General features: G+C 36.5%; 1 protein-coding gene and 1 non-coding gene across 3 annotated transcripts; both read left to right on the forward strand.

Annotated features, from left to right (window-relative positions):
- On the forward strand, window positions 1-26,217 carry Cysltr1 (cysteinyl leukotriene receptor 1). Of its 2 annotated transcripts, none has more exons than XM_050128965.1 (3): window positions 1-446; window positions 19,838-19,923; window positions 23,131-26,217. In XM_050128965.1, the coding sequence occupies exon 3, from the start codon at window positions 23,157-23,159 to the stop codon at window positions 24,177-24,179; it is 1,023 nt and encodes a 340-aa protein (XP_049984922.1). In that variant the 5' UTR covers window positions 1-446; window positions 19,838-19,923; window positions 23,131-23,156; the 3' UTR covers window positions 24,180-26,217. The 2 variants fall into 2 exon arrangements, with proteins under 2 accessions (XP_049984922.1, XP_049984921.1); XM_050128964.1 differs by having other exon boundaries at window positions 1-370.
- On the forward strand, window positions 15,218-15,380 carry LOC126492525 (U1 spliceosomal RNA). Its single transcript, XR_007589620.1, has one exon. It is a non-coding gene; the product is annotated as a U1 spliceosomal RNA (small nuclear RNA).
- Window positions 26,218-26,582: the final 365 nt, after the last annotated feature.

Here is a 26,582-nt window from a genome sequence, read left to right on the forward strand (position 1 = left end):
TCCCACCTCAGAGCAGCTGCATGACTTCCTGAGGATTCTTTTGCAGTAGCTAGAGATAAACACTCATTTATGCATATAACCTGCAAGTCTTTAGTTTCTATTCTTTCTCCCCCTCTGTTTCTTCCCTTCCCCCACTTTGCACCAGGGAAGTTAAACTCTGGCGTGGTTTAAGCAGCTTGAGGACTAATCAGAAAGAGGAAGAAGAATCGGTATATACTGGCTAGCAAACGTGCCACTTCCTGACGTCTCTCCTCTTGAAAAGAAGCTTTTCCTAAAGAGCAGGCACGCTGTGAATGGAGTGGACCATCCAGAGGATCAAGATTTGTTCTGCAGCTCACTACCCAGTGCTAGCTCTCCAGGGGACTTACAGGTAAAGCTTTCTGAAGATTTGCATCTTAGGAAGCAAACTTGAAAGAACCTTAAACTGTGACGCTTAGAATCAGCAGGTAAGGAAATTGGGTGTATGGAGTAAAGTTCAGCTGATGGCAGATTTTACCAAATACCTCAGAGTTTGGAGTAACTGCTCTGCCTTATCTGCTTTAAATTAGACTGATAATCTGAATTCTTTCTGCTTTGGTTCTTGGCCAGCGATCTGATCATCTGTCAGGCGCAGTACAGCAAACTGTCGAGGCGACACTCCCCATGCCTCCAGCGCCTTTACAACTTAGCCAGAAGTGCAAAATAGACTTTGAGCTCTTATGTAAGGCGGCAGGGGAACTTTTCTAGGCAGTGGTCACTGCCTTTAAGGTGGAAAGAGAGTGTACAGTGACTGCTGCAGGTAAGCCGAACAGTAAAGGCTGACATAGAATTTTCACAAGGAAGTTTTCCACGTTTAAACGTCTCAGCATCCTATAATTGAGGGGGAATGCTTCTCCCTCTCCCTCCTTGCCCTCATTCTCATTCTGGTCTTCATGCTCCCCTCCCTCAACCCCCTTGTTTTGACAAATGAAAAGAGACTCAAACAAGTTAAGCAATTTCCTTAATGCACACTTCACTGTTAGAAATTGGCAAGTTCGCTAAAGACTATAAAAAGAAAGGCATCTCAGCTGCAGATAAATAGAAAAAATACCTATGATCTACTTTATAACAGAATAAAACACACTTGGTTAACACAGAGCTAAGAAACCATATGACTTAATCAAATGCTTAGGGCAAGAGCATTTTTTCTTCTGAGCAGTCAGAATTACTGACTATTTTCAATGGTATCCAGATAGATTGGCAAGCACTGCCTCTTTAAATCCAGTGCATCTAATTCCCTGTCTCTACAATTGTTTTGAAATCAAAGCTGCCATGCCAAGTATATTTAGAGGGCAGCTAACTTGGATTTGTTTGTAGAGTGTTTTTAAGAATGATAGAAAACACTTTATAATATTTTTAAAGTACCATGACCAAAGTATATTTTACCTGATTTGTGTCTAAACAATTGTAACTTTTTTATTGATTTTATTGAGCTCTACATTTCTCTCTGCTCCCCTCCCTGCGTCTCCCTTCCCTTTCTACTCTCTCCCATAATCCCCACGCTTCCAATTTACTGAGGAGATCTTGTCTTTTTCTACTTCCCATGTAGATTAGATCCATGTATGTGTCTCTTGGGGTCCTCATTGTTGCTTAGGTTCTCATTGTGATTTGTAGGCTGGTTTTCTTTGCTTTATGTTTAAAAACAAACCACTTATGAGTGAGTATATACAATAATTATCTTTTGGGGTCTGGGTTACCTTACTCAATGTGATATTTTCGAGCTCCATCCATTGGTCTGCAAATTTCAAGATGTCATTATGGTTTTCTGTTGTGTAGTACTCCATTGTGTAAATGTACCACATTTTTTTTATCCCTTCTTTGGTCGAGATGCATTTAGGTTGTTTCCAGTATCTGGCTATGAGATTCCATCTTACACCTGTAAAAATGGCCAAATTCAAAAATTAATATGCCAATTGTGACTAAAAGCTACCTGTGCCTACATAGTAAATAAGCGCAATCAAATATACTATATTTACATCTATTTCTCTCTTTTAAAGATGCTGTTTCCCATTCTCTGCAAATCCTAATTATGCTAGCCATTCAGGACCTACAAAAAATAATCTAGACCATGATCCAATCAATCAAAACAGAAAAGTTCACAGATCAGGGCAAGGTTGAATCTGCCATATCAATGTCTTCTTAATTTACTGCCATCCATTTTCACTTCCCATTACCTGCTTTCTCCTACTTTTAATCAAACTTCTGATGCACTTACAAACTCTTTATCTGAGAAAAAGAAAGATTCTTCCATGGCCCATGAACTTAAATTTTCCTTTGGGGTATCAAGGACTGACAATGAGGAAATCTAATGGGAATACACTGATACTCAAGGGACATGCACAACTTTGGGACTTTGATGCCATGAATGGTAACTATAATAAATTCTCAATTAGCATAGCTCCCTATGGACTGCAACTTTTATCTTTTGAGTGGGGGCAACAGTAGGAATTGAACTCAGGCTTCTGAGTGTGCTTAGCTACCACGGAGCTACTTACTTTCGTATATTTTACTATTTCTCCTTTCCTACCTCAAATTTACTATAAGCCAATAAAGCAAGTATTGTTCAAGCTCAATACAAACAAAGTCTTACCTCCAAAATAGGTAAGACATGGCCCCTATGTTTAGGGGAAATTACAGTGCTGCTGTGACTATAAAACATAAAGAATGTGAAATAATTAAACCAGTAAATTCAGAGGTACCAGGTTATTAATTTAGTTTTTTTAGAAATTAAAATACAATTACATCATTTTCCATTTCCTCCCTCTAACCCTCAAATATATCATTCCTTACACACACACTATCTATCTATTTATCTATCTATCTATCTTTCTCTCAAATAGGTTATTTATTTTTTTAACTCCCCCAACCAGAAATAACTAGCAGTTTGTTTCATACACATTATGAACACAAATATGACCATTAAATACTCTAACATACTCAAGCACTGGAAAGGTCTGCCTCAAGGTCTCTTCCAGCTGGAATTCGTTAAGTTTTTTTGTAGCCTTCCAGTAGATACTCCAAATTGTCCTGTGGCTATCTCAATAGGAAGAAATCTAGACCAGAGAACTAGGAGTTCATCCTAGCTTTGGATTTGGAATTCAACCAGTTTTGTTCTTTCTAACAAATTACCGATTATCAGTACTTTTTGGTTTCTTTGCATATCAAACGCCATAGGGGTGTTTTTCCGAATACATTACAATAACGTAAGTGAAAGCAACTTTACAATTCAAGTCATCATCCAAAGGGTTTTGCTTAAAGTGCATTCAGTTCAGAAACATATCACACAACCGAATGCACATGGGAGAGCACAGAGCTCGTTGCTTCCCACTCTCTATTCACCTGTAGGGCAAAGGCGTGCTGCTATGATCTAGCCCCAGGTTTGCCATTAGAAGTGCATGCCAGTTGCTGTATGCTTTAAAGTGAATTCTGAGAATAAAATAGCATTTAAGAAGTATTTACTTGATCATACTACTTTTTATTAGCCTACCTTCATTAAACCTGCTGATTCTTAAAATCAAAATCTAAGTATCAAAATAACATTTTCCATTACATTTTAGAATGTAATACAAGTACTCCGCTACTGTGTCCTAAAGCCATTTGTATAGCAGATAGTCATAATGCAAACTGTTTTCATACAAATAAATACACACATTATATATTTATGTATATAATATACACAAAGTATGTATCATATATTGAATAGCAAAATAGAAACACCTTACAACTACTTTTACCCATAACTCAATGTCATCTGGGTTTTTGGCCATGTGAACATATATATTCAAGGACTGCTGAGAAAAACTTTCCTGTCATGAGCAACACCTAACAAATATACTATTCACCTCTATAGAAGAGATTGATTCACAAAGTGGAGGGGCAATTTGTTGGTATTTACTGAGGAAATACAACTTCTATAAAATCTGGCAGATTCATTGCAAGTAGTGGCGTATCCTCATGCCCAGAAAAAAAAAACAATAGAGGAAGCCATTTAATCCAGTTAGATAAATATGGACATCATAAGTACATTAATCCACATTACAATTGTGATCCTAAAAATCCTCAATTTACAATTACCTCTGCTTTTCAGAATTCTTCATAGATTAGTAGAGGGCTCTTGTTTAAACATAGCTTGCACTGCAACTTAATCTTGTACTCTGCTTATTCGTGCTGTTCTACCTCGTGTTATTACATCATGGTTGGTTTCCCTTTTGATGAACAAAATATTATTTTTTTTTATTCTAATGCTTGTGGAATGAATACATTCCAAACATTTGAAGTTCCACTTTAACCAAATTGGCAAAAAAAACAAAAAGGAGTTGAGATACAGACTTAAGGAGTCTTGGAGCCAATCAGGAATTTTTGTTTGTTCAAAGTTTTTGGTTTGTTTGCTTGGTTGGCTTTTGCTTTTTTATTTGTCATCAATTCCATATCTATAAACATGAGTGAAGAAGGAAGGGGAGCAGAGAAAAATTTATATCTCAATAAAAACAATAAAAACTGAGTGAAGAAGATAACTTGGCATCACAATTTTCAGTTTTAAAGCCCAAGATTGAATAAGTATTCTCATCTGTCAGCTCTGTAGCCTTTGCTTTTGCATAGGATTATACTTGTGCTGTCGTGAACTGAAACAGGCTAAATGAAGCTGAACTAACAATAACAATGCAAAAATAGCTCTGGCATATCCTATGTACTTGTTCCAAAGTTCTTAGGTAGTCTCTGAGTGTCATGCTTCTTTTCATTCCAAGATGATTAACCTTAATGCTTGATCTTAACTTGGATTTTTATTTAACATAAACTATTTTCTTGATAACAGTTTGCTTCCAAGAGTCAGAGGTCCAAATACTAAGAGGCTAAGAGCATGACTGAGAACTAGCTGTGAGCAACAGTGTTTCAAGGGATTCCAAACCGCGGTTAATTGGCGCAGAGTTATTTAAGTCTGGAAGACCCTGGTCCATCTAGCTTGTCCTTACAAAATGTTCAAAAAGATGTAGATTTTCTGTAACATATTTCTATCATTCAATTAAGGGGTAGACATACCTACCACCACATACCAACATTTATGCACTCATCAAGATCTCGGTAGCCTTTCCATTCCTTGCATTTCCCTTCTGGTTAGGTCTTGCCTACAACTGACCTGTGTGAGGTATCTTCAACTCTGAATGCCACCAACTAAGGTTCTTTGAAGCTTCATAGTGTCCTGTGTTTACATTTCAACTATCCGACAGTAGAGCTGCCTGTCTTAAAATAAGCTTTTGTTAAAGCAACATCTGAGAGCTGTCACCAGTGCAGTCTCGGCACACCTGGAGCTTTCAATAGCAGTGGAAATGCTGTTAATCATATTCTTGGAAATACCAAGAGGGAAAAAAACTTATTTATTGGAATGATAGGCTAAGTACATTATTCTGTCTCTGACCCAAGATCTTTTATTATCACTGTGGAAAAAAAAAACATGGAATCATATCTACAGCTTACTTTATATAGATAAATCCTTATGAAAGATGGGTTACCTTGCTCCAAACAATCAATAGCCTACCCCTCAAGAAGCATTTTCATTCCATACTTTTATAAAAGCAAACACTGGAATGGAGCCTTGAGGTCGTTGTGCTCAGGAAGACAACTGGCTTTTTTTTTTTTTCTGCTGCCCAAGAGGATTTCACTAGGAACACAAGATTCCTACATGTTGAAATACATGATATTAAAATATTGATGGCTATATTATAGGTACAGATAATAGGCATAATGTAAGTACCAAATGAGAGAAGCGAAGGATTAGGCAGCCAAAATCAGTATCAGAAAGTAAAACCTGAATTCATTCTTGTATGAGTAGGAATAAACAAGACTTTTGTATTTCTATAGTGTTTTCAGTTTATAAAACACTCATATTTGCTGCTCTTCCTATTACTTTGCATATCCATTTAATATTAGTGAGTGGCTGCTCTATCAAAAGATTAATACAGCAGAATTCCTATTCTGTCTGACCTCAGACTTACAAGATGAACAACACTACAGTATTTTTCATGTCACAGTACTAAGTTACATAGAGAAGAAGGCACTTGGGACTTACTCAGACAAATTGGGGCTATGCTGAGCTGCATCTTCACAAATATATTACCTAGATCTCGCCACTGCCCAGCAAAAATGGAGGAAGTATCTGTTGGAGGAGACTGAGCCCCAAGTCTCAGCCTACTGAACTTCCCCTTCTATTTTGGCCCTAGCCTAGCAACCCCACCCCTGCTGGCAGACCTCCAACAGCACACACACAGACCATCATTTACTAGAAAGGTAAGGGAAGTCTTTAGGAAGCATTGAACCCAAAACAATTATAAAACTGCATCCACCTACTGATGTAATCTTTTGATCTTCTCTGTTTTCAATTTCAAAACACACATCATCAGCCTCACCCAGGCTCATAATCAAAGACATCATTGTATCTTTAGATTCTTATCAACTTCAGACCTAGTCAGTTTTGAACTCATAGTGCTCTTCACTTTTTAAATATGTTTCAAGTATTTTTTAATAGCCTCTACTCCTTTAGAGGCATCCAAATTTCATTTCTACTTTACACAATTATTTATATTTCTGCACAACAGCACCCACATTCCATTCCCCAAAAATGAGATTCTTGCTTTGTTCCCTAGACATCCATCTTTAGAAGTTAAGTGCACTAATAAAAATGCACTCAAAACTTTTGTTACTTTTCTGAAATTGACCAGTTAGGAAAAAGGAGCAAAACTTAACAAAGCACATTCATTCTTATTACTGGGTTCATATCTGCCTAAGTAGTCATGCAAACAAGAGTACACACACACACACACACACACACACACACACACAAATTACTGTACAATGATAGATGAAGTGGTAGAACATGGACATGGATACATTCACAGAGGACTCAAGGACCTTGACGTATAAGCAATGATGTCTCATGCTCCTAGGCTCATCTGGGACGTACAAAAAAGATATAGTGTTCAAGTGCCCTCAAGTAGACAACAAATGAGGAGATAAGGATCCTGAACTAAGGTGATAAAACAGAGTCAAAGATTTATTTCAATATCAGACCCAACAGAACTTGATGAAAGATAAGGGTGGGGTGGCATCAAATATGACTACTAGATTTTATGCACCCATAATTATAAAACTACTTATACAATAAAGAAAAGACAACAAAAAAGTCTCTTGGGGAGATAACTTGAGAGGGAACATAGTTGAAAATTTTAAAAAGTCAAATGATTCATGCATAGCAGTTGAATAGAAAGCAGAAAATGAGAGAGTAAAGTTTTAGCAAGTAGATTCTTGGTAAGAGATTTCTGTCATCCACATAAAAGTTGATAAATACTACAGAAGAAAAGCAAATAACAGAAAACTGAGCCAGGACAGTGGTGCATACCTGTAATTCCAGTACTCAGTATGCTAAGGCAGGATTATGAGTTCAAGTCCAGCCTGAAATACATAGTGAGACCGTGTCTCCAAATCAAAACAAAAAGAACAGAGAAACAAATGCTGGCATTTTGCAGGTCTTCATCACAATGATGACCTCAATAGGCTATCTGCAAAACATCGCTGATGAGATTAAGAGCAACAAATAAGGATGGATGCAGCCTTGTGGAAGCAGAATTGCTCTGGTTGTCATTGTATGCCAAACCAGGGTATGATAAACGGCTACCTTCCAATGCTGGCTTTCTCAGTAGTTGCTTGCCTGCCTGTCTGCCTGCCTGCCTACCTGCCTGCCTGCCTGCTTGCTCGCTTGCTTGCTTGATTGATTGGTCGATTGTTGAGACAGGGTATCATTCAGCACCCCTGGCTGGCCTGGAACTATCTACATAGCCTTTCTCTGCTTCCTGAGTACTGGAGTGAAAGGTGTGTGCCACTATGTTGGGCTAATTGTGTGTTCTTGAGCAAGTCATCACCACACTATTACCAACTCCAGGCTTCAGTTTTGACACATGTTCCACTGGAAAATTATCTCAAAGATACCTCCAACTCAAACTAATGACAATTCTTGAAATAACTAAGGGTGTATTGCCCATAGATGAGTTAATATCATAAGTTTCTTTTAAATGTATGGCATAGAAACTTACCAGTTATGCATGTGTTTCTGTTGCAAATACAAAAGATTCTGCCACCACTCAAGATACAAACTGAGGAAGTAAAATGAGAAATTAAGTAGTTGAAAGAGGAAATGTGAAGATGTAACCTTTGTTTCTAAGGAACTTGCAATACAGCCGAACCTACTGCCTCAGTTCCATCTATAGTAAACCATAATGCAGCTGCAACACTTAGACATTTTCCTTTTCTTTCATCGGCATTCCTTTTTCAATGTGCATCCTGTTGTAAGCATCTCATTACTCACAAGATGACCTTAACTCTTCTAGAATGGTGTTCAGGATCTTTATCAACTTTCTGTGACCTAGTTCCTGTATTATTCCCCAAATTGATTTCTCACTTTTGATTTTCTTACTCCATTCAAGCATACCCACACTACCAAACATATGCACATACATACAAATAACCTGCAATTTCAGATATTTTTTCAGTATATTTCCATTACAATTCAGTTCAATCAAATTTCCATATCCACTAAATGTGACATGCTCTGTCACACCACTGTGCCTCACTCATTCTTCTTTCTTTTTGTTGCTTTCCTTCTAATTCACTTTTACAAAAACTTTTCTAATATAGTCACTGCTCATAAATTATTTTATTATGTTTCATTTTCAATTTTTGGAATTTGGTTTTCTAAGACAGGGACTTCCTGTGTAGGCCAAGTTGGCCTGAAAGATACTATATAGCTAGATTGGAGTTGAACTCACAATCTTCCCACTTTTTCAAGTTTTATGATTATAGTTATGAACCATTCTATTCTGTTGATCTGTGTATCTGTATATTTCCATTGCAGCAGCTTTAATGACATTGTACATTAACTTGATAATACATCTGTCTTATCTTTCTCTAGAAAGTAGAAAAGTCTTAATGGTGAAGCTGTATTATTGTTTTTCAAAGACCTAACAGAGAAAGTAGATGTATTAAATGGCTAATAAGTATCTTTCAATATAACTATCATATTACCACAAAGATTGAGATGTATTTTGGAGGATGTAAGAGATTGGCTTAAAGATGATTCGAATTACATCTGATATGAAAGGGGAAAAAGAATATTTCACATGTGGCAATGTGGTCTGAGCAAAGGAAAGGAAAGCAAAAGACAAATGGAGCTAGTCAGAAGGCTATGTTTATAAGATGTCCATATAATTAAAAGGGAAAGTGACTATAAGGCTAAAATGGGATATTTTTGTATTATTGAATAGTTCGTTGAATGGAATTGAGAGCTCATTTGATTCCCTTGAAAGGGTAAGTGCTGGCTTTGTCTTATGCATCAATGTTTAGTGAAACACCTTGAGGCATTGGAAGCATTCACCGTGTGCTGCTGTAGAGGATCACCAGAACATCCAGTGTCAAGCTTGGCCAATAATTTCCTCTGCTACTTCCAGCAATGCTTTTGCCTTCCTGTGTCATAAAGAAAATGGGGTTCCATTAGATGTTCTCTGGATGCTCTTCCATCTCTAATCACGAAGACAAAAATCATTCCAAACAAAGAGTTTTAATTGAAAATGGATTCTTCTCTCATACAATACATCCTGACCACAGTTTCCACTTCCTCAACTCCTCCTAGCTTCTCCCTCCTCCCCAACTCCCCAGAACTACACCCCCTCTATCTCCCATCAAAAAAAAGGCAGGCTTCCAAGAGACAACCAAACACTACAAAACAAGATACAATAAGACATGGCAAAAGCCTTCATATTGAGATAGGACAAGGCAATCCAACAGGAGGAAAAGAGTCCCAAAGGCAGGCAAGAAGAATCAGAGCTACATACACTCCCACTGTTAGGAGTGCCACAAATACACCAAGCTAACAGCCATGACATATATGCAGAGGGCCTGAGCAGATTCATGCAGGCCCTGTGCCAGCCACTTCAGTTTCTGTGAGCCCCTATGCGCCTTGGTTAGTTGATTGGGTGGGCAATGTTCTCTTGGTGTCCTCCATCCCCTCTGACTCCTCCAATGTTCCTTACCATTTTTCACAGGATGCCCCATGTTGCTAGGTGAGGGACCCGATGGAGACCTCCAAGTTAGACTCTCTCTGCATAATTCCAAACATTTTAATTGCCAATTTTTAAATTACTATATAAAGTTTTAAATGTTGTTATGACATTTTGGAGCAGAGTGTGATTTAGTGATCCTCCTTTCCCTCCATCTCTACCACCCTGCTAATACTCTGATCGCCACTTGTAGCTTCCTAACTCCAATCTTTTTTCCTCTTTCATGAACACCAAATCCCTTTTTACAGCCTCTTCCAGAAGCTTCCCTTTTACTGAGTAGCTCTGAGATTCCTTTTAATATTCTCATATTTGTTTCATTTTCATTGTCTTGTTTAGTGATCTCATTCACCTTATAGTATGTAGAAACAGTTGTCACCCTTTTTTTATTTAAAAAAATTTTCAGACAATGTTTTCAGATCATATTCTTTCTGCTCACATACCTCTTTCCAGATCCTTCCTACTCAATTTCATGTTCTTTGGAAAGGGTAGATTAAAAAATATCAATTTAAAACAGGAAGCTTATTTAAAAAGAGTCTGTTTTGTCCTGGCCAACTACTCCTAGACATGGGGCCTGCTCTGGAGTATGGTTTATATCCAGTGGCATTCCATTAGAGAAAACTGCTTTCTCATTTATGACCAGGCACTAATTCCAAATAGCTTCTTGGATAGGGATAAAATTTTGTGTTCACCTCCCTTTCTCAGGGCAGGACCTTTTTCTGATTTAAATCTGTGAAAGTCCTGTGCATGTTGTCTCAGTCTCTGTGAGTTCATGTGTATTAGTCCTGTTCTGTCTGGAAGAAGCTATTTCCTTGGAGTGATCCACCACCACTGGCTCTTTACAGTCTTATAATATCTTCTGCCTAAATCCTTAAAACCTTGAGAAGAGGGGTTTGATAAAGGCATCCTGTTTAAAGCTGAGTGTCCCAAAGTCTCTTGCCCTCTGTCACTGTCCAGACTGTTAACTGTCATTCACTGGAATAAGTTTCTCTCCTGAGGATTAAGCAATGCCTTGATCTATGGGTATAGAAATATGCCATTAGGGATCATTTTATTGCTATGTTCCTCATGTCTCATTCTATGATCATGTCTGGTCTTGGATTTTCATGACATCCTCAAGCATGGCACTATTTGGTTATTCTTTGAGTACAATTTTATAGTAGTAGAATACACATTAGAGAAGCAAATTTGATGTTATGATAACATATTTATAGTTCTTTCAAAAGTTATCACTGAGTGAGACTTACACTCTTGCTAGAGGCCATCAAGAGATTCTGAGATAGGAGAAAGTATGATGAATAACTTTGCATTTCTAATTTCTAAGCAAGTTGAAGTTTGCATTTTATCCCTACCTACCTCCTTCTCTTCCTCCTTTCCCTTCTCTTTCTCTGCTCCCTCTCAGTTGCCCCCTCCTCTGCTTTTTACTTCTCTCTTTTTCCTCTCTGTCCTTCCTTTTTCTTCTTATCCTCCTTCCTTTAATCAGCACATTCTTGACTGGTATCTAACAAATTGCATATATATACTTGCTAGCAACCTTAGAAACATCACCTATCTCACTTAAGTTTTTCAGAAATCTAACCCTACCCACTACTTGAAAACATCCACATAACTTTCTTTTCTTTTATTCAAGATATGAATAGCACAGAGGTAGCTAGGGATAACTCAGTTGCTGTATTATTCTTGGACCAATGATGCAACATTTCTGTATATGACAGGGCTGGCTTGTTGTGGTTTTTGTCCTGCCCAGTTTCCCACAGCTGTTTAGCCCCAAAGAAAATCACATAAAGATCTTTATTAGTTATAAAGCCTATTGGCCGATTAGGTCAGACTACTTCTTAGCTCTTGTAGCTTATATTAACCCATTATTCTGATCTATTTTAGCCACGTGGCTCAGTACCTTTTTCAGTGGGGCAGATCACATCCTGCTGCTTTGGTGGTTTTGGTAGGAGTGGGAAGAATCAACTTCCTCCTTCCCAGAATTCTCCTGTTCTCATTGCTTCATTTCTACTTCCCGCCTGACCAATCAGCATTTATTTAAAACATGATTGACAGAATACAGAAAATTCTCCCACACCACTTCCCCCTTTTTTTTTTAAAAAAAAGGAAAATATCCATAGTCCATTTTTTGGGAATGTGGGAATAGTATTCCAGGCTACTTCCAGCTGGTTGGAGGCACTGATAATCTTATGGGGACCTAAAGAAAATTTAGAATTGTCATCAAGTCCTGACTGGAGTATCCTGTGAGACTTGATCATCTCAGGCAGCAATCTTGAACCTGTTTTGAATGAAGAACTTAGACATCTAGGCCTTCTATTTCTGCCGGAGATTTCTCAGGTGGTCTTTCTGGATCAAAGCTGATTTTTCTTAACTCTGAATAAATCCAGAGCTTCTCGTTTTCTGTGGAAACAAAAGCAAAATCTCTTCTCCAAAGTAACATACCTTTTGACTTCAATTTTGAAGTCAAGATTTTTTAAAATACCTATCTTGGATTAATTCAACAGCATTTATAAGCAAATATCTTGTAGCAGCTGTTGTTCCTTCCTCAGCATTTAAACAATTTAAAGAGAGCATAATAGCATATAGTATAAAGATTATCTGTGTATTTTCCATCTTTATGTGGCTTTATTTTAACCTATCTTTTATTTTTACTTTTAACTTTTGGCTTTTTGAGACAGGTTTTCCATGAATCTTTGTCCTGGAATTTCCTCTGTAAACCAGCTATCCTTGAACTCACAGAGATCTGTCTGTCTCTGCCTCCCAGGCAAATCCTACTAGCGTGCTCCATCATAACCAACAACTCTTTCTTTCTTTCTTTCTTTCTTTCTTTCTTTCTTTCTTTCTTCCTTTACTTTGAGAACTTTAACCTTTAGCCTGTATATATGTTTAACACACTGTAAACCATTTAGAGGTTTTCTTCCTCTTTGAATCTCTCTTTACTGTATATCTCTCTTTCTCTGACCACATGGGTCTTTAATTTGCTAAGGAATATGGAAAGTTTTTTTGCCACAACTCTATGGCATTTCATGGTCCTTGCTAGCAAACAAGCTGCAACAGTATGTCCATAAACAACACTCAAAAGCTCCTATGGAATTTCAGGGTCCTTGTCAGGAAGCAAGCTGCAACAGTGTGTCCATCGGGACTGCCTGCTTAAAATAGTCAGAGTTTTTCCTGGCAGGATGACCCAGAAAGCCAGCATTTTAAAACAGCACACCTTTTTTACTGCTATGGCTGAAAACTGAAATGCTTTTTTCTTTCCCAAGCTTTCTCAGGCTTTCTGTGGATGCAGTTATCCACATGTGTACCATTTGTAACATGAAGGGGCCTGCTTGTTGGGGGTTTCTGTCCTACCCAGTAGCCCACAGCTAGAAAGCCCCAAATAAAATCACACAGAGATCTCTACAAACAGCCCTTCATGTTAAACAATAAGAATTGGTTGTCATCCTCAAGTGATTCCTACTGACAATTGAATGCCAAACAGAAACACCTAGTAAGGGGTTAGTGTGTCCTAAACTCTTGGTTTTACTTGCTATGAACATAAGATAGATAAGATATACTATTCCCTAAATATATTTGACTAAACTAGTCAAAATGCATAGATAGACACATAGGCACTTAGAAAGTGTTTTCATTACTATGCCATATAGCTATACTGTGTTTATTGCTTTATTATTCATGGGAGGGTTTTTTAATTGATTTTTATTGAGCTCTACAGTTTTCTCTGCTCCCCTCCCGGCCTTCCCCCTCCTCTTCAACCCTCTACCAAGGTCCCCATGGTCCCAATTTACTCAGGAGATCTTGTCCTTTTCTACTTTCCATGTGGATTAGATCCATGTATGTGTCTCTTGGGGTCCTCATTGTTGTCTAGGTTCTCTGGGATTGTGATTTTCTTTGTTTTATGTTTAGTTTTAAACCAAGCATTGGGTTGTCTGTATAAAACTGATTAATTTCTTGTTAATACTCTTTAGCACTTACTATAAACTTGCCTTGAGACTATATGTATAAACATCATTCTAGAATAAAGCTAAATTTAGAGAGTCAATATCAAACCTTAGCCATTAAAAATTGAGCTGGATCTCAGTACATTTATCAAAATTAAACTATGAGTTTGCAATAATTTGGATAAGCTTCAATGGGCATTTCATATTATTGTTTATGATTAGACCATAAGTTTTTAATTGTATAGGCAAAGCCAGTTCAGCCCAATGCATGCTAATTCAATTTATAACTTTCATGTGCCATTTATTTACATAGCCACAGGGCTAACTTCCAATTTACCCTATCCACTAAGAACAGTTAACTGGTTAAGTGTGCCTGAGAGACACATTACTTGTTTTGCCACACTCAGGGACATACAGTTCAGCTTGCTTCTTCAGATCAACAGTGCTTCCCTCTTGGGTTCTTCTTCAGTGGAATTCTATTACTTTTCTCAATAGCTTCTTTCAGCACAGCAAAATCCCTGCCTTGGAACAAACTTTCAGCTATATTCTCAGGTTTTTCTATCATTTAGGCTCCTTTGTCATCTTTTTAAATGTTTATGTTTAATTACTTTAAAAGATGATATTAAATATCATTATCACATTGTCAGAGTGTGTTTTAGTAATTATCTTCCTCCTTATCTCCCTCCCCACCCCCTCACTAATCCTAGCCCCTCTTTTTATCTTCCCCCAAGTCACTTTTCTTCTTTGGTATCCCCTGTGTCATTTTGTGGATCCCCCTGTTTCTTCTTCATCACCAAATTTTATCTTCTTTTGATGTCCTTTTAGATTTTACTCAACTTATACTCATTGACATAGAAAGAGAGAGAGAGACAGAGACAGAGAGACACACAGAGAGATACAGAGACAAAGATATCCTTGTGTTTGGTTTTGTTACCTTATTTTTTCATAAGTGACAACAGAATATCAGAAAGATTAAGCAACTTGCCCAAGATCACCCAGTAAGTACAAATGCAACTATGATCCAAATGTAGAACTTTTCTCATTCAAAGGCTAGTATAATTTGACCTTTATATCTATTTTTCTTACCTACTTAGAAAATTAATTGAAGTTTTTTTTCTATTTTCTTGAAAACACAGTGGTTTGTTGTATCTGTAAAAAGTATTTATACTTACGAGCCAAGGAGGACATAATGATGAAGAGGGTGGTCTTTCTAGGGCTAGACACATCCATTGTACTCCCGATGTGCTGACCCTTGTGATTTCCCCAATGCGGGAAACTCAACTACAAAATTTGTGATAGTGGGCGACTGTGTTGTCACTCTTCCCAGTTAGTATAGAAAAGAACAGTCTTCCTTCATAAAACAAGGAACTTATTATAAATAATACTGTAGAATATAACTAAAAACCTCCATTGGCAAAGGGAAGGATAACTAAAAGACAGTAACTACTTGAAATAGAGCAAAATTCAGCCTTAGAAAAGAAGGAACTTTATATGGCATGATTGCCTACTGAGAGCATTATGTGAAGTAAAGTAAGCTAGCCACATAAAGACAAAAACTGCATCTTTTCACTTACACAAATTACCTAAAACAGTTGCATTCACAAAATAGAAAAGCAAAAGGCAGTTGTCAGGGAATGGAGTACAAGAAGCTAATAGTCAACAAACGTGCTGTTTCAATCAAGCAAGATGAATACATTACATAGTCATTTTTTGAGCACAAAAATTTATTTTTATTGTATTTATTTCATCAAAAATAGCTTTTCTTTCTTACAAGAAATATTTTCAAAGGTCGTCAGATCCAACTGACAACTGCAGAGATGGCAGAAGCCACTGCGCTGAGCGGAGTGAACTGAGAGCAAGTTTGCTTGCTTCTAAGCAATTTGAACTCAAAAATTACCTATAAAAATGACCTAATTCTGCACTTTGGATCTGAGAAAATTAAAAAATTTTCCAGAAATACACAGGAAATAACAGTTGTCTTAAGTGAAATGTGGAATATTTACATCACTGATTCTACTTAGTTTAAATAAAACAAAGCTAAAAACATTTTATACTTGGGAATAAAATGATTCGTTTATTTAGGTTTTTAAGGCCCAAGAACAAATATTGTCCACATTCAGGAAAAGTCATACTTTCCCAGCAACCCAAGCCTCTTTCTTATAAACTGTGAAAAGTACATTTCAAGCAACTGCTAAGATCTATATGAATGGATAAATAATGAGTCATGGAACCCTAGAGCCATGTGATCAAGCAAGATGGGCACCTGATACATGGGATGATAAAAAGGAACAAACAAAATAACTTCAGAGCTTAATGAACTTCAAAGCTAATTGTTTCTCCTTGCCTTGCCATTCTCAAATGCAAAACTGGGCTAACAGTGGCATGTACTTTACAAAATTATCTTCAAGCTTACAAAGTGAATGTATATAATTGTGTAGCATATTTTAGAAAGTTCGGTTTATAGAGATAACACTACCTGTATACAAGCATGTGTTATCAAAGCTATTTTCATACTATTAAAAACAGAAGGGGTAACTTTAAAAGGGGTAAGCACAGAGAGGAGGATCGGTGAGCCCTGGCAAGCAGAGCAACTTTTAATCATAATTATCACCCAGTTTAGAAAATAGCATCATATCTAGAACTATCTATCATGCTGCCTTTAGAAAGCCTGAGCAAGCCATACATTCTAAACACAGCTAAAGTTGCAAACAATTTATGTCCGTGTCCTTTACTGCAGCTATAAATCACATATTACATGCTCTCAAGAAAAAAAAATAGTCCTGATCTTTACAGATTTATTGAATGATAAATTAGAAGGGACTTTAGAGGTCGTAAAATCTAATCCTATTGTATTGCAAATAAGTAATGGTTTGACAGAAAGGAAGTGTTTTTTTCAAAGATCACTTAATTAATCACCCACCACAAACTGAGGTATGGTTCAGGTCTGCAGGCACCTAGTCCTTCAAATTTCCAATCATGGTTTTTCTCCATACTACAATTCTCTCTCATTTTGAACACACATAATAAAATGATATAGCAAATGGATTAACTCAAGTCTACCAATATTTAAAATGCACTATATACCAGGCCCAGCAGGAAATATAAAACTAATAAAATGTGCTTACTGCTGTTTTTGATAGTGGAACTCAAGAAAAAGTAATGAGGAGCATTATATTGAGTGACCACAGATGACTATGACAAAGTAATAAATAAAAGTCATCACAAAGGTACAATTATTATAAACGTAAAAACAATATGTCATATCACATCCATATCAGGGGAGAAAATATTAAATTGGGTTACGATGGTCAAGAACAACATTTTCTTTTACTAAAAATAGAAAAGGCACCAGTGCTATTTAATGGAAGATAGCAGCCTGGAGACTATGTAGGTTAAAATAATATATAATTGATTTATATATACACATGTCTACAGATTTGTGTCACATCTAAAAACCTGTAAGCAAGTAAGTTGGGTCCTTGTGTTGTTATAATATTTCTGAGTTCTCTTATTTACTTTCTTAATTTATTCTCATAACGTTTTAATGTATTCAAAGTCTAGCAAGCAAATACTTCCTTATAGGAAAATACCCTTTCCTTTTTAAGAATAAGGGCCCTATAAACTTTACTGACTGAACATGAGTCAAGTAAAAGAATTGAATGATTTGAATCGGAATCATATATCCAAGCTGGCAAGTATTGTTCAGTGGGTGCACTTATACAAACAACTGTCAGACCTGAGTTCAAATCCCTTATACCCATGTAAAAACTCAGGCATAGTCACACACACCTATAATCCCAGGACTGGGGGTAGATAGATAAAGACAGGAGGATTACTTGAGCTTGCTGAGTCAGCTCAGTTAATAATCCACATCCCCAGGGTCAGTCAGAGAGCCTGCCTTAAGGGAATAAAGGCAAAAGCAGAGAGTGATAGAAGACACCTAATATCTTCCTCTGATTCCTATGTATATACCACACATGGCATATGTATATACCACAGAGAGAGAGAGAGAGAGAGAGAGAGAGAGAGAGAGAGAGAGAGAGAGAGAGAGAGAGAGATTTTTTATGAGGTTGCTGATAGAATACATGCATTGGTAAGGGCCTGAAGTTTATACCCAGCGCACACACATACGCACAAAAATTGCATAATTATTCTTTTACTTCAACACCTCCCCTGCATGTGCTTAAAAATGGAAATCCCTGATGCTGGCAGAAGTTGCTATCAGAAACAAGAGTCTGCAAGTAAATTAAAAGGGAAAGAGGGGCAAGGTGTTTGATCACTGAGTACTGAATGCCTGCTACATACAAAGCAAAGAATCCAAAAGGAAATGGGATTGCCTCACAATTGTGAACTTGAAGGAAAAAAATGACACTATGTCCTAGACAATATGACACTTACTCATTTGTGCATATAGATTATAATTGCACAACCACCACAAAACTGAATAACTGCTTAGTATGCTAAATTTAAAGATTACACTTCTCACATATGCATTTTATGAATTCATAAGCTTTCTTTTTGTTGCAGTCTAAGGAGAAACTCTGATTTTTTTTTAAACGAAAATTTATGACAGTGCCGAAATTTTCTTTCTAGGTTAGATGAGCAGAATCGCATAACTTCATAATCAGAAATATTTTATACATTTAAGATTCATTTAGTGAATCTTTATCAGTGTGTTAAGACATGGGCGAAGCAAATAAAAGAAAAAGTTACTGCCTGATTAACAAAATTTAAGAGCCAACTTGAGTAATTCTCAATCAGCAACAGACACTTGACCAGACTATAGCAGATTCCGAAGGTTGACTCCTTACCCGGAGAAAGGAGGACAATGGAAAAAGGAGAAGATATTAGAAATACCCCCAAAAGAAATGGTTGCCGAAGTACAGGGTGAACACATTTTATATCTTTGAATTTCCTTTATTTTCTCTTTTTATTTCCATTTCTTTGTCAGAAGATTTCCTTTGGAAAATTCCAGCCTGCATCTACTTTACAAAAGTAAACTGGAAGAAGGTGTTTATTTTATTAACACTGGGACCACACATAAAAAAAAAAAGTGGCAGTCTCTGGGGAATCTTTCTGGCACACAAGAATGAGGGTCACCATAACACAACAAAAATTGAGAAGTGTCAGGTTGCTACTGCCCCAGGAAAGCCTTTCTGTATTCATTTCTGACATATGTATTGTATCTGTTTGATTCATAACAGTAATTTTTTGAAAGGACACACACCTTAAAGTTTAAGTATCCAAACTTCTAAAACTATTGCTCTCCAGAAGTATATATGTGAAATTATACCAAAGCCAAGTACTATTTGAGTCTTTTGAGTCTGGGGATCTAGTTCAAGCCCCATTATCCATTCTTCTTTTAAACAAAATTGTGCTCCAAGCAAATTAAGAAAATCTTGTTTAATATTCTAATTCCTATTCCTAGAAAACTAAGTCCTTGGATGAGATTTTCAAAATTATTTCCTATTTAAGCTTTATAATTAAATATGTATAGAAAAATGTCATTTCCTAGAAAAAATATTTTAAAATGTTATGTTCATCTTTGAATGCAAACATCTGTGACCACTCATGGTCCCTATTCCAAGTCTCCCTCCCCTTGGGAATGTAAAAAGATGAAGGGAAAGCAAGGAGGCATGGAAGCCAATGGGCAGCCCTAAATCTGTCAGTATAGCTTTGATGTGCCATCACACTCTGGACCTGCACTTAAGGCTGCTACATTCCCATGACCCTTCCGGGCTGCCCCTGAGGTCACTAACTCTTTTCTGTAATTTATGATTTCAGCTTGAGCGTACTCTGACGTTACAACGTAAGAACAGGGGCTACAATAAGAAGGAAACTTTGTGGAGGAACTACGGTGCCAGAAAGAGGTATGGCTCCGGTTTCAGAATGAACTCGGTTTTTTCAATGTGCAATTTTCTTAAGGAAGTTGTGTTTCTCATCATCTGTACTGAAATAAAGTCGGCACCAGTTGTGCTTACTGCTTCCTTTCATTAATCAATCCGTGATTCATTTGCTTTGTGCTAAAGTGACTTTTACTAGACTTACTACAACCTCTCCAAACAACTGAGTTATTACTCCTCAGCACCCACTTCCTTTCCCAACTGTGAGGCTTCCAAAGGAACTCTCAGTGTCCATCTCCTAGGGGTCACATCATTAGGAAAATCAGAGTAAATTATGCAAAACCTAATTAAGTGTTGCACAGACATTTTATGTCATTGTATTTCAAATGGCTACTTTACACTAAGTGATTTCTACCCCTTTAAAATTTAGTCCTTGTTTGAAAAATTCTATAATTTTCTTTTCACGGCTTAATATAAATAATTGGCTTCTGTGTAAATAAAGATTCAAACCCGAATACTGAAATTTATAAGGAAGTCCATTCTGTTTCAAAGAGCTCTGCTGGTTGTTAACGCAATTAGACAGCATTCATGTCTTTGTGTTCTTTTTCATTGTTATTTATTAGCTCTATTTGGCATCTTTTGTTCAAGCAGCAGAGAACTTCAAATTTATTTGTAATGTGCAATGAATGAAGAAATATTTGTATGTCAACAGTTTGGGTATTTTTAACCCTTAAAATTAAGCTTTATAATTTAGTTTCTTAGTACTTTAGGAAGCAGTTTATTTACATCAGCATCTTTAGTCTCCAAAGTTGAAAAGACTTTAAATTATAGTGCCAAGAAAGATCACTCTAAGTGGTTTCAAACGGAAAATTATGCTTTCAAATGGTAAGGTTTCTATCATTCCAACTAACATTGAACATTTATGGACAAAGAAGATGAGTAACTGGTCCTGTATAAAGCGCTGCCTTATGTATCAACCAGAGTCCAGAAGAGAAGAAAACACATCACTGATATGCAAGACAGACTGAAAATTCTCCAGGAGTACTACAAAGATAGAACTTTTTTTGGAAGGACAACGAAAGAAGGCATAGTTAAGAAGGTGCAATTCAATCTGAACAATGAAATAGAAAGGACATGAGATGGTAGATGTGGTTTTGATTTGGTCTGTTTACTGCTTTTGAGCCAAGGTCTCCCTATGTGGCCCAGGCTGATTCCAAATACATCATCTTCCTGCCTCAGCTTTCCCAGTGTGGAGATTACAGAAATGTATCACCAAGGTGGGCTTGAGACAGAGCTGTTAACCTACTTTCTAGTGGAAGTCAGTTCACAGTATATACAGATATCAAATCATCATTCATGAAGTCATTAGTAATTATTTCATGGCAACAATATAAGATCTGTTGTATATCATATTGTAGAAACATATTTAAAAGCATGCTACATTGATTTCTAAAATGTTGGGAATAAAACTAAAAGGGGAAAAGCTATATCAAAAATCTCAATAGCACCATCTAGTGCCTCATGGCATAAAATGGCTCCGTTTGCCTAAAATGGTATCAACAAAAATGTTAGGATTAATTCGGGGAAGTTTCCCTTTCTTTACCTGAATTCAGGAAGCCAATACAAAAAGAAACCTGGAACACAAATTGAAAACTAATGCTGACGTTAGAAATGGTGGGCTGGTTTTATTCTATAACCTGAGAATTATCCCTCTTCATTTTTAAAAATCTTATATCAATAGCTCTTGTTGAAAGTGTTGTTTTAAAGGCTAGAAAAAATATAAATAGCTGGAATGGCAAGATGGATGGCTGACAAATCATGAACAGCAGATGAAACTGTTCCTGGCTGGAAGCCTGGCAAGTTCTATCCCACCTGCAACAACCACCAGAGCTGTCTGCTTCCATATTCCTGCTATGTTGACAAGATCCATCCTATTCCACACTAGCAGTTCTTCAACTCTTAAGCATTCTCCGAGACACCTTGTTTACCAGGGAGCGAGAGATAAAGAAAAGTCAACAAATCAATAAGAGACTAGGTATTGAACTGCTTCCACTTTGAAAAGGAAGTGACAAGATCTGTAGAACCCTGAAGAAATGACTATATCTATGCTATCTCATCCCTCGCTGTTTCTAATCAGAGGCTGTTAGCTGCCAGGATGAACTTGGATATACCAAATACTAATCTTTGCTATGAAAGAACTGAGTATGGCTAAGCTCAAAGCTTTGAGTACAAGTCTGAGAAGAGAACGGGAATGAACAGCTACAACTATTTCCTCACCCAAAAAGTACATTCTGACTAACTATGCCATATTTTTCCTCAGAGCCTTACACTATGACACAGGTGAAGTATGGATTTCACCTCTCTGGTACTTTATTGTCATTGTTATCACAACTATGTGGCCACTAGATTTCTGCTGTGAAGTTCTATGGTTCTAAATAGAGTTAATTCCAGATTAAGAATCTCTTCTAAAATGAATTAGATTGTTTTCCCTGGGTATGACCTACATCCAGAAGATATGAAGAGTTTTTTTTTATGGAAAAGAAAGAATTGTTGTGCAGATTTTAGCCACTTACTAAACTTAAAGCTCTTATAAAGCAACACAATAATAATTAGATGATGATGATGATTGATGATGATAGATACATACATACACAGCCATATATGTAAAAACAAGTATATTTAAAGCTTTTTCTCTAAGTAAAAAATCATAAATTCATTCAAGGGCAATTTTATGGAATAGTACTGGAGCAGTACAATCTACAATATGAGGGAGATATTTTACTTAGGTCTTGAGAATTAAGAAGACTTCTTTTAGGAAAACATAGATGAGAAAAGAGAAAAAAGTTTTCTTCAGGTCTAGAGGACCCAGACCTTCCTCCTGGGGGCAAAGTTCAAGTGACTCTCTCCTCATTACCTGACAACAATTGCTTCCAGCTGTGGTGGGTGTGCATGTGAGCAGCACTAATTGGAGTCAGTGAGTTATTTTTTAAAAGGAGAGAAAGAGAGAAGATGAAATTGGGAGGGAGACACGCTGAGAGGGGCTTGGATGGCAAGGCAGAGGCTGGGCATGATCAAAATACACGTTGTGTATATGTATGAAATTTTCAAAAAATAATAGAAATCTATTTAATATTTTAATTACGTATAAAATTATAGTGGCACTATGAAATTAATTAGCGTGCACTATGATTTGAAAAGCTAGTTTAATTGACAAGATCTTTTCATATGTTGTAGGCACCAAGCAGACATTCCTGGAGAACATGGATGAAGCTGAAAATCTGACAATATCTTCTGCCAATAATAACACATGCCACGACACGATCGACGACTTCCGCAATCAAGTGTACTCCACAATGTACTCTATGATCTCTGTTGTGGGTTTCTTTGGCAATAGCTTTGTGCTCTATGTCCTCATAAAAACGTATCATGAGAAATCAGCCTTCCAAGTATACATGATTAATCTAGCCATAGCAGATCTACTGTGTGTTTGTACATTGCCTCTCCGTGTGGTCTATTATGTGCACAAAGGCAAGTGGTTCTTTGGTGACTTTTTGTGCCGCCTCACCACATATGCCTTGTATGTTAACCTCTATTGTAGCATCTTCTTTATGACAGCAATGAGCTTTTTCCGGTGTGTTGCTATTGTTTTTCCTGTCCAGAACATTAATTTGGTTACACAGAAAAAAGCCAGGTTTGTGTCTATTGGAATTTGGATTTTTGTGATCTTGACTAGTTCTCCATTTTTAATGTCCAAATCTTACCAAGATGAGAAAAACAATACTAAATGCTTTGAGCCCCCAAAGGACAATCAAACTAAAAAATATGTTTTGGTCTTGCACTATGTGTCATTATTCATTGGCTTCATCATCCCCTTTGTCATCATAATTGTCTGTTACACAATGATCATTCTGACCTTACTAAAAAATTCAATGAAGAAAAATCTGCCAAGTCGTAGAAAGGCTATAGGAATGATCGTAGTTGTGACAGCTGCCTTTTTAATTAGCTTCATGCCATATCATATTCAACGAACTATCCACCTTTACTTTTTACACAGTGAAGCTAGACCCTGTGATTCTGTCTTAAGGATGCAGAAGTCAGTGGTCATAACCTTATCTCTAGCTGCATCCAATTGTTGCTTTGACCCTCTCCTATATTTCTTTTCAGGTGGAAACTTTAGGAGAAGACTATCTACATTTAGAAAGCATTCTTTTTCTAGTATGACTTACGTACCCAAGAAGAAAGCTTCCTTGCCAGAGAAAGGAGAAGAAATATGTAAAGAATAATTCAAACCCATCTCCAGTGCAGAACAATGACAAATATTTTCCTAAATTGCAATTAAAACATAGTTTCCCATTAATAATTTACAAATTATTAAATATATCTCATTTATAAACCCTATCATTTGATATTTTAAGTGTTCAAAATTCAGTTTATCACTGTGACCTAAGCCATAGATTTTTTTTTTACTATTCCCTAGAAGGTAGAAAATATTTGAGGTTCTGACCTATAAAACTGAATATGAAATCAAGATATTTTCTTTTTAAATAAAGGGCTAATAAAGGATATGAACTAGAATTTGAGCCCAGCTCATAAATATAGCTTTAAAATTAGCAAATAGTCATCAGTCATCCTAACTTGTCCCTTTGCATGCATGCCATCAGATGAGACCTGGAGATGACCCAGAAGCTAAAGAAATGTAAGATCAGCCTATTTCTTTGTAGTACTGACTAGCGAGGCAAAGCAGGGCCCCATCTTCCAGAAGAGAATGTTCAAGTACTAGAACAGACCAGTATTCAGCCAAATAACTCTACAGTCTGCATGCGATTTACAATCTGGAAACCAAGGGAGATAAATACGATAAAAAGCCAGCTTGTCTCCAATTCTCTTCTGTCCTTGCTTGACTCAAACCCCCAAAAGAGAATGGGGTTTTTCTAGCTTATTGAGGTTCCTATTATGAATTCAATCCTAACTGAAAATATTGGATTAATGAATAAACCAACCGACATTGCTATATATGAACAGAAACAATTAAAATTCATCTGAAGAAAAGGAAAGAGATCTACCTTTCTACAGGAGTTTTATTTTGATCAAAATTTACTATATAAGATAGAAGAAAATTTGAATAGCTATCATTCTCTTAAGAAGTGCACTTATGTATATGTATATAAATATATGTAATCTATCTTGTTCTATGTTATGCATTTATTGTTAGTTAATTATGAGATTTATTGTTGTTTATACTGTCTGCTTTTTTATAGCATGTTGAAAACAATATCATTTATTTGCAGTGATTTTTATATTATAGCAAAAGCTTTGTTCTTAAAACAAACCATTGGAAACAGCTTGGTTGTGACTAAAATACGATATTTATTGGCAAAGTTTTGCTGAGGTTCATTCTGTTCTTAACTCTGAGTTTCAAAAGTCACAATACCTCAGAATAAATAAATGATAATAGAGATGGAAAAAAGGAAAACCGTGAATGGAGTTCTGTTTTCATCTGCCACATGTGAGCCATTTCTATTTCACTTCTACTGCTTCACTCTTTTGGGAAATAAAAAAAGGACATAATGAAGAAAGACTCTTAGGGAACAGAAATAACTGGAACTCTGTTGAACATATCTGAAACCTGGTAGTACCTATTATTTTTGCTCTATATTATTTCCTTTTGCTTGAGACAAATATCAAATACATTTGTCATGAGAAAACAGGTCTCATTTTCTATATTTCTGTTTTGGGGAAATCAGCATAGTGTGTTAGAAGGGCACAATACTGGCAGTTAGAACACCTGCATGCTAATCTGGTCTCTATTAATAGTTATGTAACTTTAAGTGAGACCCATAAACGCAGAACCTCAATTCCTCAACTGTAGAATGAGAATGACACTTGTTTTGCCTTTCTTGTGAGAATTTTCAGGATTAAAATACAATTAGACATGCTAAAATTTTAACCTAAAATGTGTAGTAAGGTGTCATTTTAAAGTATTTAGAAAGGGGCTTTCAAATATGCTTATTCATATTTATTGTATCAGTTCTCAATTTTGAAAGAATTATTTCCATCCATTTGCATGCAAAATTCGAGAAGTCATTGTTTTTTACCGCAGCATAATACTCTAATGTGTATATATTCCACACTTTCTTCATCTATTCTTCCATTGAAGGGCATCTAGGTTGTTTCCAGGTTCTGGCTATTACAAATAATGCTGCTATGAACATAGTTGAACAAATGCTTTTGTCATATGATAGGGCATCTCTTGGGTATATTCCCAAGAGTGGTATTGCTGGGTCCAGGGGTAGGTTGATCCCGAATTTCCTGAGAAACCGAAACACTGATTTAGAAAATATAACCATAGTTAAATTCTATTGCATATAAATAATCATGTTGCTTATCTATTCTTACATCCATGCGTTTGTCTGTGTTTGCATTTTCACTCACATATGTACCCATGCATACAGGAAAGACAGACCACAAAACCTTCAGTCACCTGCAAATTCACAATGAATGGATTGTTCTTTCATGAATTAAGTCTTTGTAGCCTACATCATACAACTCACTTCTTACTACTTTTCCAAGTTTTCTCCATGTGTGTTAATATTTTATCCCAAAGTGAAGTACTCCATGTAGAATTATCAATTCTGAGGTTACAAATTACATCATTACATGGAGGTATCTAACATTTAATTACCTAT

This window comes from Alexandromys fortis, unplaced genomic scaffold, assembly GCF_014885135.2.
Source record: "Alexandromys fortis isolate MF-2015 unplaced genomic scaffold, M_Fortis_MF-2015_v1.1 scaffold_251, whole genome shotgun sequence".
In the NCBI taxonomy this organism is placed as follows: Eukaryota; Metazoa; Chordata; class Mammalia; order Rodentia; family Cricetidae; genus Alexandromys; species Alexandromys fortis.

Bases quoted from the DNA above. Each gene is read 5' to 3' on its own strand.
- Cysltr1 (XM_050128965.1), top strand. From the start codon at position 23,157: ATGGATGAAGCTGAAAATCTGACAATATCTTCTGCCAATAATAACACA.